This window comes from Heterocephalus glaber, unplaced genomic scaffold, assembly GCF_053883595.1.
Source record: "Heterocephalus glaber isolate CG9 unplaced genomic scaffold, H.glaber_assembly_v1.0 deba00000347, whole genome shotgun sequence".
NCBI lineage: Eukaryota > Metazoa > Chordata > Mammalia > Rodentia > Bathyergidae > Heterocephalus > Heterocephalus glaber.
In genome coordinates, this window is record NW_028258143.1 from 30,433,145 (window position 1) to 30,447,858 (window position 14,714).

Genomic DNA, 14,714 nt, shown 5'->3' on the forward strand with positions numbered 1-14,714 from the left:
CGCGGCTGGGGTCCGCCCTCACTGGGATTTCCTGGCCGCTGGTCTCTTACTGTCTTTGTTTTAGTTATCTAGTTGTGGGTGATTTTGTATCTTTTTGAACATTTGATTCTGTTAGCCGACTGGATTGAGAACTGGAGAGGTCTGGGAGTTTCGTGTCGGCCTACGTTTTTATTTTTAAGTCCCAGGCTTGGAGCATTTCATATAGAAAGAAGGGGCCTCATAGATGAGCGAATAATAAATTTCTAGTGTTTCAAGGTCGGTAGAGGAAGGGAATGGGTTGGGTTATCAGAAAACTCAGAAATTAATTAATCCAGATACACTGATGGGTGGCTCCAGAGAATCACTTTGCTGCCTTCCACTAGACTATATAAGGGAGGAGCCAGAGGGTAGAGAAATAGTTTGCTGGTTTTCTCTGACCTTTGAGTAAGTTGGTGCCTAGGCAGGAAGTGACTTGTCTGAAATCACGTGGGGAATTAGGGTCCAAGCTGGGACTCTGTTTACTTATGGGCCTCAATTCAATATTTGTCAGACAAACTGGGTGTGGAGGTGAAGGCCAGGACTGAGGCAGGTGCATCACAAGTTTGAGCCCAGCCTTGCAATTTAGCAATTTAGTGAGATCTTGTCTCAAAATACAAAATAAATAAAGGACTGGGGCTGTAGCTCAGTGCAAAGCGTGGTTCAATCCCTAGTGCCAGAAAAAAAAAATGTATTTGTCGGACAAATTAATGACCAAATCGTGCATGCTCAGACACATTTGTGTATGCGTGTTCGTGCAGTGGCTATGTCTGCTGCAGGCCCTCAAGGGGGTACTGCTGTGAATGCCCCATAGTGTTAGGCTCAGGTGTCTTCCCCGGTTTCGGGAAGTGCTTAACTGTGGGTTGGTCTGCTGAACAGAATCTGAGGCTTGGGAAGAGACTTCGGCAGGTGGTGTTTGTGCTTCCCTTGTATTTGGTGTTTAAACTGTGACAGTGATCTCTTACTCTCCCCTTCACAGAGCTTCTCGAGGGCAGGAATCAAGTATGCTTTGCAGGATTTTTCCGGGCAGAGTAGTAATTGCCTGGTGTTTAATAATTGCTCACTAAAGTAGGCTGAAGAAAGGGCCCAGCAACTGGGATGGTGATTCTTCACTAGCATTCATCTTAAGGTTATCAGCAGATTTTATGAGTAAATATTCTGATAATCTCAAGGGCTGTGAATTTATGAAATGTGTACAACATTAGGGAAGAAAGGATATATGCACTCTTGTAATGTCCTTCCTTCGGAAGACCGAAGGTTTTCCTTAACTAGCTCAGAAAAACTTTGTTGGGCCTCACGCGCTGTGTAAATATTTCATGTCTTTCTCCTTTTCATTTTTTTGATACCGGGGATCGAACTCGGGTTCTTGCACTTGCGCAGCAGGCGACAAAACCACTGAGCTAAATCCCCGGCCCTCTTCTTTTTGTGTCTTACTGGATATCTAAAAGGGATTGTAGAATTTATTTATTTATTTTTTGGTACCGGAGATCGAACTCGGGTCCTTGCGCTTTTGAGGCAGGAGGTGGAACCACTGAGCTAAATCCCTGGCCGTAGAATTTATTAATGTCTGTAACCACCAAAACTTCCAAAGAACTATTAAAAGTGTAATAAAAACGGGTATAATTGACCCAATCATGTTTTGTTGTGTATTGTTGATTAGGGGAACTGACAATTGGACTTTGTTCCCTCTGGCTTCTTGGTTTGTCTGCCCTGTGATGGTGCTTGTATTAGGCTTGCTGTTATGAAGTTGTTCCCAACTGATTCTGGCAGTGGCCAGCATCACATTTGAACTGTTGTGCATGCTGTTGGCTTCTTCAACTGTTCTGTCCTCCCTGGTTTTGGAATCATATCTATTCTTGAAGAACAGAGATAAGTTTTCCTTTTTTTGTAAGGAAGCAACTTTTACAGTGAAACTCAGCTCTGAAAGAACTGAGAAACAAACTGAACGAATCAGTTGAAAATGAGTAACCTTGAAGATGAGCTCTTGAAAAAAAATAGTGTAATTTTAAAAGTTCTTTTTGGGGGCCAGGGATGTAGCTCAACAATGCCACACCTGCCTGGTAAGTGCAAGGTCCTGAGTTTGATTCCAGGTACTGGGAAAAAACCCAAACATAATATAAAAATTCTTTTGGAGCATCTGCTATACAGCTCTTTGTCCATATCTCATTTAATTTTCATGATGAATTGTGTCTTGTCATTCAGGTAAGAAACTGAGGTGTAGAGTTTTTAATAATTTGTCCAAAGTCATTCCGAGGAGTAACAGGTTTCAGGCCCAGAACTGTCACATTATGAAGGTAGTCTTTTCTTTCTTTTTTTTTTTTGGTACGGGGAATCAAACTTGGGACCTTGTGCTTGCAAGACAGGTAGCAGAACCACTGAGCTAAATCCCCAGACCCTGGAAGGTAGTCTTTTCACCTGGTAAGTTGGTCCATTTGCATTCAATTTTTTGAAAATGATTTGAATTAAAATTAAAATTTGAATTGTTGAATATGGTTTATATTTTCAGACTTTTTATAGGTTTAGGATGTGATAATAATGTGGCTGTTTTCATCTAGCTTACTTGTATCTTACCTTTGGAGACCCACAGCAGGACTTGCACCATTATCTGATGTGTTTAAGTTTATGCATTAGATTCTGTTCCAGAATATAAATAGTAAGATGCTGAAATAAGTTACAGAGTGCTGTGGAATTCAGCATACCAAGGTCTTTAAAGACTAATTTGGTCATGTATTTTGGGAAGTGTTTTAAGATAATTTTTTTTTTTTTGTACCAGGGATCGAACTTGGAACCTTGTGCTTGCGAGGCAGGTGGCGGAACCACTGAGCTAAATCCCCAGCCTGGAAGTGTTTTAAAATATGCTCGAGAGTATTTTAATGTACTGTCTTCTCAGCCATTTGAGAAGTGCATGTTCTTCTAGAATGTTATGGGCAAATTTTAGCCAAGTGGACAGTGACTAGTAGTAGTTGCTATGGAAGCAGCTAGTGTGGGTTTTTAGTAACTGTCTAGACACTGTGCCATACACTTACATATTATTTCACTCACTTTTCCAAACATCTAATAGAGTACTGTACGTGGTAGTGTTTCTCATTATACAGATCAAAAAACTAAGGCTTGGGTGGGGGATTTAGCTCAGTAGTGCTGTACCTGCCGTGCAAATGCAAGGTCCTGAGTTCGATACCCGGTACCAAAAAGAAAAACAACTGAGGCTTGAAAAAATTAAGTATCTTGCCGAAGGTTAAAAATGATAACCACAGCTAAAAATTCAGTAGCACAGTGGTACAGCACTTGCTGAGCACATATACATAAAAGGCCTGGGTTTAATCCCCAGTACAGCCTAAAACAAAACCAAAATAAAACAAGAAATTCAATAAATAGTTGAGCCAGAATTTGAACACTGGTGTTTTGACTGCTAACCCCATGCTCATAACATTAGACTTTATGAATTTCTAAGGGCATATGATCACGTCATACTTTATGACTTTTGGTTGCCAAGACACACTAAGATCTTCCCCCAATTTAAAAACAAAAACAACCCTAAGAAGAAAGGTACAAGTATGTAGATTTCATCTAGATTTTAGGTTATGGTATATTTAAAGATAATTTAAATTATTCCTTACATTTAAAAACTTTTTTCTAGATACAGTTTATAAAATTGGTGTTGATGGAGCTGTGATTTTTTTTCTTTTGGTGTTGGCCATTGAAACTAGGGCCTTGGTCATGGTAAACACATGCCCAGCCCTAAGCAGGGTATTTTATATTTAATGTTTGTGTTTATTCTCTACTAATGCCCCTAATCTCTTAGGATTGCCCCCATTCTTTTAGAGAAAGACTCATTGATTTTTTTGTTTTGTTTTGTTTTTGGTTTGGGTTGTGCTGGGGATTGAACCCAGGCCTTTTATGTATGTATGCTTGGCAAGTGCTGTATCTCTGTGCTACATTCCCAGCTGTGTTGAATTTTTAGTCGTGGTTACCTTTTTTTAACAGAGCTCTGAATATTTGTATTTTAGCACATTCTGTTTTTGTTTTTTGAATACAGTGTGTATCATTTCTTGATGAAAATGGTCGTCCCCCCCATTTCTTTTGGTCCCTGCATTATCTCTGATTCTTGTGAATTGTGCCCCCCCATTTATCTTTTACGGTCTAGGCCAGTGGTGGTGAACCTAGGGCACTCGTGGCACAGTGGGCTGTTTATATCATTATCATTGAAAGCTCTAGAAGGTTCACTGTCATTGGTCTAGGCTTTCCTCACATGTTGCATGGTGCTTGCTCTCTGTTCCTGTTTTAACGGAGAGGTACTAAAAAACTGATAGAAAGTTTTATCTTTGTTTAAAGTTTATCACCTGGTAAGCTTCTCTGAAGAGGAAGGCAGAAACTGTCATTTTAAAGAATCCTCACTGGCCTTTTCTCTTGGGCTGTGCCCTTGTCCTGGCCCTATCTAGTGTCTAGTAGAGGTAAGTACAATAAAGAAAGAGGCTGGCATCTTAAGACCTTCATGTCCTTTGTTTGTCTTCTAAGTGTGGCATCTCTTGTCAACTCAGCTGTGCCTGTGTGCTCAAGCCTGGAGCTTTTAGAGGAACATCTTTAAGATCACAGAAGGCTGCGGCCTAGGTGGGTAGAGGGCCTACTGGTTCTTCTTAATAGGCTTTTAGTAAATTCTCCCAATACTGTATCTCCATCACCTTTTCAATTATCTTCTACTTCTAGTTTCTGCATGTTTCTAGTGTTCTGAAAGGAAGCCAAATTTTGCTTTAAAGCCACTTGCTTTAGAACCTTGAGAATGTTAGCATCTCATCTGTTTTGTATCTGCTGCCATTCTCTTTGTTTTTATGGGTTAGTTCCTTGTTTTCATCCTGACTTTCATTTTAGTTGCATTGCAGGAGGGATCAGAGTTAGCTGTTGTTTTATAAACCATCATTAACCTTAGAAATAGCAAAGCAATGACCATGGGTGATGTTCACATTACTACCATATCGTTTGTCTTGCATCTATATTTTAATTTCATTCTTGGGTCTTTACCCTTTGAAAATAACTTTCTTGTGAATTATAATGTTTAGTGTCAAGGAATAGGGATTCTTTAAAGAGAAAATTGGAAAGATGGATGTTTAAAGTCTACTTTTTTTCTCTTTTGTCTTGGGTAACCATAAGCCAGGTCAGGCTTGCAGGATCTAGGACCACTGTGAGGCTGTGGCATATAAGTATCTGGGAGCCTGAAGGCAAGTAGAATCATAAGCAGTGTTCCTTTCCATTGCTTTGCTGTCAGGGAGGGTTTAGGATTTGTTGGAGGAGCCTGGTTGGGGACAAATTGGATAGAAGAGTTTAGCTGCAGTCCCATCTAGGTGAGGTGGATCATTTAAGGAGCAGGTGATTGTAGTGGCTTATTTAAGGATTTGTCCTTAGTGTATCTTATTCTGCCTGGTGTGGAGGGTTCAGGTTGTGTCATACGTTGCTTAGGATTGGGACCCAGAGGCTAGGATAGGTTGATACTGAGGCAAATAGTGTCCTATGTGGTGGTTTCCCATTCAGATACTAACCAGGCCTGACCCTGCTTAGCTTTTGAGATCAGAAGAGATCTGGCATGTTCAGGGCAGGGTGGTATGGCCATAGACCTATGTGGTTGTGATAACATGTTTTAGTTATTTTCTTGTTGTTGGGACAAAATACCTGACAGCCACAAGTTAGAGGAGGAGAGATCTGTTTTAGCTCACAGTTTGCAGAGGTTTCAGTCCACAGTTGACTGGTTCCAAGGCAGGGCAACATGGCAGAGGGGCATGGCAGAGGAGAAGCAGTTTATGACATGGCAGGTAGAAAGTAGTGGGTTCTCAGGGTAGGAGGACAGAGAAATGTATACATACTCTGAAGGAGGCACCCTACAGTGACCCACCTCCGCCCACTAGGCTTCACTTCCCAGCATCAGATCCAGCTGTAAAGCCATCAGTGGACTAATCCAGTGTCACCATGATCCAGTCACCTCCCAAAAGTGCCACCTATGAGCACATAAGGCTTTAGGAGGACATCTAGGTATAGATCATAACGTACCACTATGGAGAATGGCTCAGGAGGTCAGTGGACACAACACATACACATCTTTGCCCCTGCTGCAGTGCTGTCTGAGCTGAGTGAAGACTCCACAGGGTGCCTTAGGAAGCTTGCGGGACTTTTCTGTTCTCTTGGCTTCTTTTTGTGTAAGTGCTTGCTCAGCAAGTTCAAGTGACCAAAGTCAGTGCATCCTTAGCATGAGGGTCCACAATTCATTTCCCCAGGGCCACTTCTTTCCAGCAGCTTAAGTTTAGGTTGATTTCAAACCTGTTCTCTGGTCTTTCCTGCTACCTAAGTTTTGGTACCTTTGACCTTTCAAGTCAGAATTCTGCTCTTTTGTCTTCTATGGAGACTAGGTTCTGCTATATAGTAAAGGCTACCTTGCACTCACTATGTAGCCCAAGCTGGCCTTCAACTCAGCGATCTTTCTGCCCCAGCCTCCCGCATACTGGGATTACGGGCATGTGTCACCAAGCCAGGCTGGTCTTTTTGTTTTTAAAAAACGAAATCTGGGGCCGGGGATTTAGCTCAGTGGTTTCGCCACATGCTGTGCAAGCACAAGGACCCAAGTTCGATCCCCAGTACCAAAAAAAAAAAAAAAGGAAATCTGTCCCTAGGCATGGTGACACACTCTATAATCCCAGCACTCTGGAGGTTTGAGGCAGGCAGGAGGATCCTCCTGAGTTGGAGGCTTCACTACTATGTAGAGGAAACCCTGTCTCAAAACAAAAACCCCTCAAAAAATATGGAAAAAAGGGAAAATCTTAACATCTTAGATAGTAACACAGCATATATCTCTTACTATTAACTCAGCAACCATCTTAATTTTCTAGTGAGAGGATACTACATAAAATCAATGTTTCAACTTTTTTCTTTTAACCAGTCCCTGTGCCTTCAACTGTGAAATCACACAATGAAAGTTTTGTCTTTTCTCTAACATGTAGGTATGTGTCTTATTTTAATCAGTCTTGCCTGCCTGCCTGTTTATCTGTCTATCTATTTATTTATGTATTTATTTTGCCATGCTGGGGATGAACTCAGAGCTTCTCATGGTAAGCAAGTGCTCTACTGCTGAGCTACATTCCCAGCACCCTATTTTAATTTTTTTTATACTCAGGATGCCATTCAGCCTCTGTTGCTTCTACGAATCATAGTTATCTGAATTTGCTATGTCACAATTTGTCCATTAGATGGTCTTCATTCAGTTGGTTGGGTTTTTAAAAGAAATCTTTTCTTTCGCCACCTGCTGCGCAAGCGCAAGGACCCGACTTCGATCCCCGGTACCAAAAAAAAAAAATCTTTTCTAAAGGGATTCCTGAAAACAAAAATACATTTTGTGTTTTTTAGGGAGGTGAGGTCTGGCTATGTTGCCCAGATTGACCCTGAACTGTAGGGATTGAGCCATCTTCCTGCCTCAGCCTGAGTAGTTGGGGCTGTAGGAGCATGCCACCACGCTGACATATCTTTGCTTTTTACCAGTAAAACGTTTTAGGTACATCTTGTATCCTGTCCACTTTCAAGGAGTAGATCTCCTTTAGAGGAGATTTCTGTTAGAGGTAGATGTCAACACTGGGGAGTGTGTGGGGCTTTCTCACATGATAAAAGCTGCAAGATACCAGATGAGAAGCTCCTTGAGTCAGCAGGAAAATTACCCTTTCTTCAAAAAGTCATGAGTTTTTTTTTTTTTTTTTCTTTTTTGCTAATTCCAGTTTCTATCTTGTAAGGATCTTAGTTTTCATTTCTTTGATAGTACTGAACTAAAATAGTTCAATGTAGACCTACCAAAGATAGTGTTTATAATGTCCTGTACATGTAGAAGTTGAATCTTGACTCAAATGGCTTAGAATAGATTCTCTTGTTGACAGCCTTTCAACTCTAACTAAGGGAAAAGAAACCCAGCCCTTACCCCCAGGAAGACACCAAAGAAAATAGGCACCATATCTGGCAATTCAGATGTTCACACATACACACTCAGTGGATCATAATCAGAGATAATGGGAATCTAGATCCTTAGGGCATTGCCCCCAGCTGTATTTTAACTCATATTCCTAGTTCTGGTGTTGGTGATAATCTTACCAGTGTGTACTTCCTCTTCTTTTTTTTTGGTACCAGGGATCGAACTCCAGACCTTGCACTTTCGAGGCACGCGCTGGAACCACTGAGCTAAATCCCCGGCCCACCAGTGTGTACTTCTTATGCATTCAGAGTCTTAAGGCCTTTTAAGTGAAGCTGTTCTTGACCTCTGTTACAGTGATTTGACATTTTGATTTCTTGAGACAGGGTTTCACTATGTAGTTCAGGCTGGCCTTGAACTCACTGTGTAGCCCAGACTGGCCTCTAACTCAGCGATCCTCCTGCCTCAGCCTCCCGAGTGCTGGGACTGCAGGTGTGTACCACCACGTCCAGCTAATATTTTGACTGTTAAAAATGCCAACAGATACAGCCAAACTAACATCAAGAACCTTTTGAGACTTAAGTAATTATATCACAGAAGTTCAGGAGATTCCTTTCTTTTGTTTCATATTATGTTGTTTTCATAGTATTCACAGGTTTCACAACCACCAACTAATAAGGTGCCAGCAAAATAGTGACACCTCAGGTTTTCTATTTATATTGTAACTAGGTGGCTCTCAATACCTTTCTAAGTAGTTTTTTGCCTTTTGCTCGGTAGTTTCTTTTTCTTATGACATCGTGGCCATAGGATGTTGTAGTATGATTTGGCATGCATACATAATGCTTTACTCTTCTGATTTCGTGTTCTGAGTTGATAATGTCACTACAGAGATGTGATACTGTCTACAACATTCTGTTTCTCTTAAATTTATATTTTACCTGTTTCTTCTACTAGAGTGTAAGCTACAGAAAAGCAGGCAGTTGGACTTGGGCACTGCTGTATTAATGAATGCTTAATGTAATGCCGAGCATACATTAGCTACACTGGAAACATTTTTGTTTGATGAAAATATGATGGCATTGTTTCTGTGCCTCAGATCCCATTGGAAAAATGATTGTTTTAGACTGTTAGTTTCAGGAAACCAAATTCAACCCACCTTAAAGAATAAACTTACAGTTTTGCTTAGCAGAAAGCCCTAGATTAGGGTGGGTTTCAGGCCTAGTTGGTGGCTCAGCAGTGTGAGTTCTGCTGTCTCTAGGGTCAGCTGCCTATGAGTTGAACCCAACCCACCTGGTCATAATGTGGCTGCCAGCAGCAGGAGCAGCTTCTCTGTTCACATCCACTGGGAGAAAGGAGGATGGGCTTTCTGGATTTAATTTGTCTATAATTGTATATTTGATAACCTGAGTGTGTGAGAGCAAGATTGTGTGGGGAAGATGGACTTTTTTCATTTCCTGGTAGGGCAGACAGCGTTGACAAAATTGCAAGAAGGGTTAGAATCTTCAGAGTCTAAGAATTTGGGAATACTGGAGTTTAAGATAACTTAGGCTTGTGGAGCTCTTCTTAAAGGTGAGACTTCAGCCACAATTTGATACGGGGAAAGTTGTGTGGAGGAGCTAATTTGCATTTTGAATTTTCCACTCCATCTTTTACTCTGATTTGCTAACTTTTCAAATCTTAAAAAAAAAAAAAAAAAAAAAAGTTGAAACAAAAGTGGCTTATAGTCTCGGTTTCCAAATGCTGTGTGAACAGAACAGAGATGTCTCTTCAGGCCAAGAGGCTTTTTAAAAATAATGTTATTTTGGTAGGCTTTGAGGGGGTAGCTCAGAGAAATGGTGGGCTTATGGCTTGCTGACATGTTCTCTGGGAAATGCTCGTAACCTGCTAACGTGTCTTCTGGGGTCTGCTTGTGATCTCCTGCTGTGACCTTTGGTGAAATGAAGCCTACATCTCTTTAAGGTGGCAGGTGGGCTTATTCAGAATGATGGAGTCCCTGTCCAGGCTGTGTCACTGTTATCTCTGCCTGATGATCTGTCACAGGCAGAGGTGGGTGCCTACCAGACTTTCCTCTGTTGTGGGCCACTTAGCCTTCCCTCTTTCTTTGTAGGAAGCATGACATTACAGTGAATGTCTTTGTACATAAATGTTGAACCTTTGCATATGTATCAGCAAGGAAATTTCCTAGTAATGGTGAAATTGTTGGGTAGAAACTTAAAATTTCGATAGATTTTTGTCAAATTTCTCCCCAGGAGATTTGCAGCATGTTTCTGGGGTGTCAGATAGGTAAAATTAGCTACATTTTAAATTTTGTCCTTTAATTGAGAGAGAAATTATCTTTTTATGAGTTTGTGTTTTTTTGTGAACCCACAAATGATTGCTCTTTGTTTATGGTATATGTGAGCTTTTTAAGTGAAGAAAATATACTCATTGCTGTCATGGGGTTGTAATGTTTTTTTCCCTTGATTTGTCATTGGTCATTTTTACTTTTTCCCCCATACAGAAGATTTATATTTTTATGAAGTTAGATTTTTCAACCTTTTTCTTGACTCCTGTTTTTTTACTGTGGCTGTCCACTTTGCTGACACCACTGTGGCGTGCCTGACACCATGTCAGCCTGGCTGGGCATGCCAAGTATAAAGCTGAGATAGGTTGGACACTAGGTCCTGCTCATGTCCTCATCAGAGCTGAACCTTAGTGTGCCAGGGCTGTTGCATGTGTGGTAGATCCAGCATGGTGGATGATAAGGCTGAAGTTTAGAGTGGAAGGAGGGGCTGGGAAGTTGGACCCCACTGAGGTTTTTCATTAATGTCAGGTAACTAGTGAGGTCCAGTGGCTTTGGGTTGTTCCTTGGCCTGTGCTAAGGGAGACAAGGATTGGGACTTGAACCAGATGAGCCCTTCTGTTCCTGGCTGTAACGTGAACCTGCCTGTTTCTTGTCTCACAGGTGAAGAGATGGCGTTTGTGAAGAGTGGATGGTTGCTGCGACAGAGTGAGTACTGGACATGTGGGTCTGCATTTAGGGTTGCCTTGGGGACATTTTTATTTCTGTTTGGTGAAACAGATCATGTTTAAAAACAAATCATAAAGTTTTACTATGTTGCTGCCTTGAATTTCCTCTTGGGAAATTTTAGAACTCTGTAAACTGTCTTTCTGTATACAGGGAACTCCTTGGTTGCTGAGTTTATAGGAACCAGGAAACAATGATAATCCTGTCTACTGTCTCTTTCCTCAGTGCATACTTTGTGATTGACTGCTGTATTGGCATTGAGGGACCCATCTCTGGGGGTGAGACATGCTCGTTTATCTGAGGATTGAGCAGTGACTCAGATGCTGAAATCCTAGAGCCTTTCTAATTACATGGAGGAAGACTTGACCTGAGGGTATGAATTTATCAAAAGCCAAATTTTATCTCCAAAAGTGGCTCCAGAGAAGAGATTTAATTCTTTACTTATGGGATTGAGATCTACTTAGATTTGTATCCATGGGCCTGTTTTTTTTGGTACCTAGGATGGAATTCAGAACCTTGCGCTTGGGAGGCAGGCAGCAAGCAGCACCACTGAGTTAAATCCCTGGCCCCATGGGCCTGCTTTTGATACACTGTATGCACTGTCTGCTCATCTCTAAGGATGCCATTACAAATGGGATTTGTTTTGTGTTTAAAAAAAAAAGACAGATTATTCTGATGACCCATAAAGAGCAGAGTTAAGGAAAAAGCCACTACTGTATTACGATTCCAGCAAAAAAAATCTGAAGCACATGCTGTGTACTGTGAGACTTGAATTTATATTTGAGGGATACCTTCACAATTTAGCTAAAGTAGAGGGCAGTGGTGAAGAATCAACTGCAAACCTTAGATGGTTTATAAATACTATTGGTCGCCAGGTGTGGTGGCACATGCTTGAAATCCCAGCACTTGGGAGGCTGAGGCAGGAGGATCACAAGTTTGAGCCCAGCCTGGGTTATTTAGTTCAGGACCAGCCTGAACTACACAGACTCTGTTTCCAAAAACAAACAACCCCCCAAACCTTTTGGTGTGAAGCTTTTGTTCTGATAATTTTATGTATACATTCTCATTTAATTCTCACAACATCTTTGTGAAGTAGGTAGTATTATTTCCAGTTTAAGAAATTGAGGTTCAGTGTAATTCAGTTAACACTATTGCTACCCAGAGATGGGTCATCTACCTGTCTGTCCCTGACCAAGTTCTGTGAATTCCTAGACCTAGTGCCGAACCATGCATCTTGTGATAGTCTATGAGTCCTGTAGTCTTAGCATAGACAGTTATTGTAATCTTGGAGTTACATGGCAAGTCCTGGCGTATTGGAGTCTAGCCCCCATCTCTGTATAAGTTTTCTTGTCTTGCTTGGGTTTTGAGGTCCTTACCTCCCTGTAGTCAATATCTTACCCTTACTCAGAACCTGAGCAGATGTCCATTTTTGCATCCTTTGGATGTCCTCTGCTTTTCTTGTAATGCTTTACTATGACCTTGTTTGAGGGTAGGCCTTCCTTCTTGCATCACAACTCAGTGTAAATGGTCTGTAAATGTAGTTGTAACCTGAATTTTCCAGTTTCTTGGTGGCCCAAGGAGATTTCACACAACCTGCCCAGCTTGAGTAGTGAGAGACCACACAGGAGCAAAGTCTTAGTTTAGAGAAAATAGAGTTTATTGCAGAATAGGAAAGATGGCCCCAAAGAGAGGGCCAAGTTGCTTGCAAGCACTTGAAATGGTTCTGCTTCTTTTGTCTTTCTTCTCCTTATTTACCCCACTTCCACCCTAGGCTATTCCAGTCCTCTTCTTTCATATATATGAATGAAGAGGGAAAGTTTGTTTGGGTCTGCTTAATTTTCCCACCCTTCCTGCCTTTAGGGTACTCCACACCTTTTCTTTCTTTTTTTTTTTTTTGGTACCAGGGATCAAACTTGGGTCCTTACACTTCTGAGGCAGGCGGCAGAACCACTGAGCTAAATCCCCAGCCCTCCACACCTTTCTTTTGCATATGTAAAGCCAAAAGTTTCTTTGTTTCCAGGGTGAAAAATTGGGCTCCCCTATCAGCCTACCTAAGACAACCTCCCCCACAGCTCATATCTTTCTGCCTACAATCCCCCCTCAAGAAATAGTAGCGCCCGATTCTTCAGAGTGTTGAACAATGAAGTTACCTGGCTACTTCTGCATGAGAGGATGCACTGCAGGGTAGGAGCAAAAATCCTTGCTCTCTGTTGTGGGTGGTTGGTCCAGGGCTCCCTGGAAGTATTCTTTTGTTGGCACCAGCTGCTAGCCTTCAGTTTTCAAGGTCGTCTACAGGTTTATAGTTACTAGGTGGGAGGACACAAAATGTACAAAGAAGTTGAGCCAGAATACTAAAAAGAGAAAAAGAAGTTGAAACAAAAGTTGCACCAGGAGTAGCAGCAGCCAGGAGTGCAGATGCTACTGCACAGATTTTTGTAAGCCATGTAGCTGGTTAAGGATACTGTCGGTCCTTATTTCCATCTGACCCATTTTATTAATCCAGGAGCAACAAGAATGATTAGCTGCTGCACAAATGCCCCTGTCTCTAGCCAGCATTAGATCTAACACTGCCCAGTGGTAAGGCCAGAGAATCTAGAGAAGCAGGAGGTCTTGCAAGTTTGCCTGTTTGTTCAGCCATATTGCCCACCATAGTAGACACATTGGCCATGGTGACAGCATTATAAATTGTTCCCTTTGTCAGGGCAACCAGAGAACCCGCTAAGGCTATCACCTCTGCCACCACTAGACCCACCGCCCTCTTTTGACATTCTCCTCCTTTTTGAATAGCGGTTTGATTCTGTTGGGGTTCATAGACCACCACATCACTTTTGGGTAGTAGGACATATCCTACCAACCAAATCCCCTGCATGTGGATGTAGTCATAACAATGGGTGGCATATATCAGGGTGGAGCTGTAAGTTTGGAAAGATAACATTAGACCGTGCCCCCTTCCAGGCAAAGGAGTCTGGGGCTACAAGTCTCATGTGTGGTGGGGTTTAGGTTTAAAAATGTCAGTGTAGATACACTGCTGCCAGGAAAGAGTTTAAAGGGTTTTATGTCTGGTAAAAGCCCAGTGAGATAGGGGCTGTGACATTGGAGATCTCACTGTATCCGTTGTTGGAAGGCTTGATCATTCAGATCAAGACCGCACTCTGGTGGTAGGTGGCAAGAACAGTTACACCATCCTGTGGCATCATAACAATCAGGACTGGCTTTACCCAACCGAGACAATCGGTAGGCACCTCAGTCTCTTACAACAGGTAAACTTAGCTGTGGGACACACGGATGGTTTGATTTCCTGAGGAAAGTGAAGTAAACATTTTCACTATCAGGCATTGTGGATTTCTACTGGGAGCTGATCGGACCCCCAACCACCTGACCAAGGGTACAGTGCCAGGATAACAAAAGACAAGACAAAATCTTTACTGCATCTAAAGGGGGCCCAGAAAGGTTGAAACTCTTATCAGGCTAAGACACTGTCTCCTGGAGTTTACCACTTTTGTTTTGGTACCAGGGATTGAACTTGGACCTTGCGCTTGTGAGGCAGGCACCGGAACCACTGAGCTAAATCCGCAGCCCAAATAGTATTTTTATTTTTGTTTCGGTACAGGGGATCGAACTCGGGTCCTTGCACTTGTGAGGCAGGCAGCGCAACCACTGAGCTAAATCCCCAGGCCTTACCATTGTTTATTGAACACACAGCTTCTTGAGGGGGTAAAGGGAGGTACAGGGAACAGTTGAGTGGAGAGCACTAACATGATC

The 14,714-nt window shown here is 42.0% G+C and overlaps 1 protein-coding gene across 5 annotated transcripts in view; it reads left to right on the top strand.

Moving 5' to 3' along the window:
- Positions 1-14,714, top strand: part of Plekhb2 (pleckstrin homology domain containing B2) — a 50,078-nt gene that overhangs the window by 491 nt on the left and 34,873 nt on the right. For 3 of the 5 annotated variants that reach the window (XM_004836010.4, XM_004836011.4, XM_004836012.4), the window contains exon 2: positions 10,890-10,934. In XM_004836010.4, the coding sequence (XP_004836067.1) occupies positions 10,898-10,934 (37 nt within the window). In that variant the 5' untranslated portion in view covers positions 10,890-10,897. Of the gene's footprint in view, positions 1-4,352; positions 4,467-10,889; positions 10,935-12,972; positions 13,137-14,714 lie in introns of those variants that run through there. The other 2 variants (XM_087198791.1, XM_087198786.1) reach the window with 2 other exon arrangements.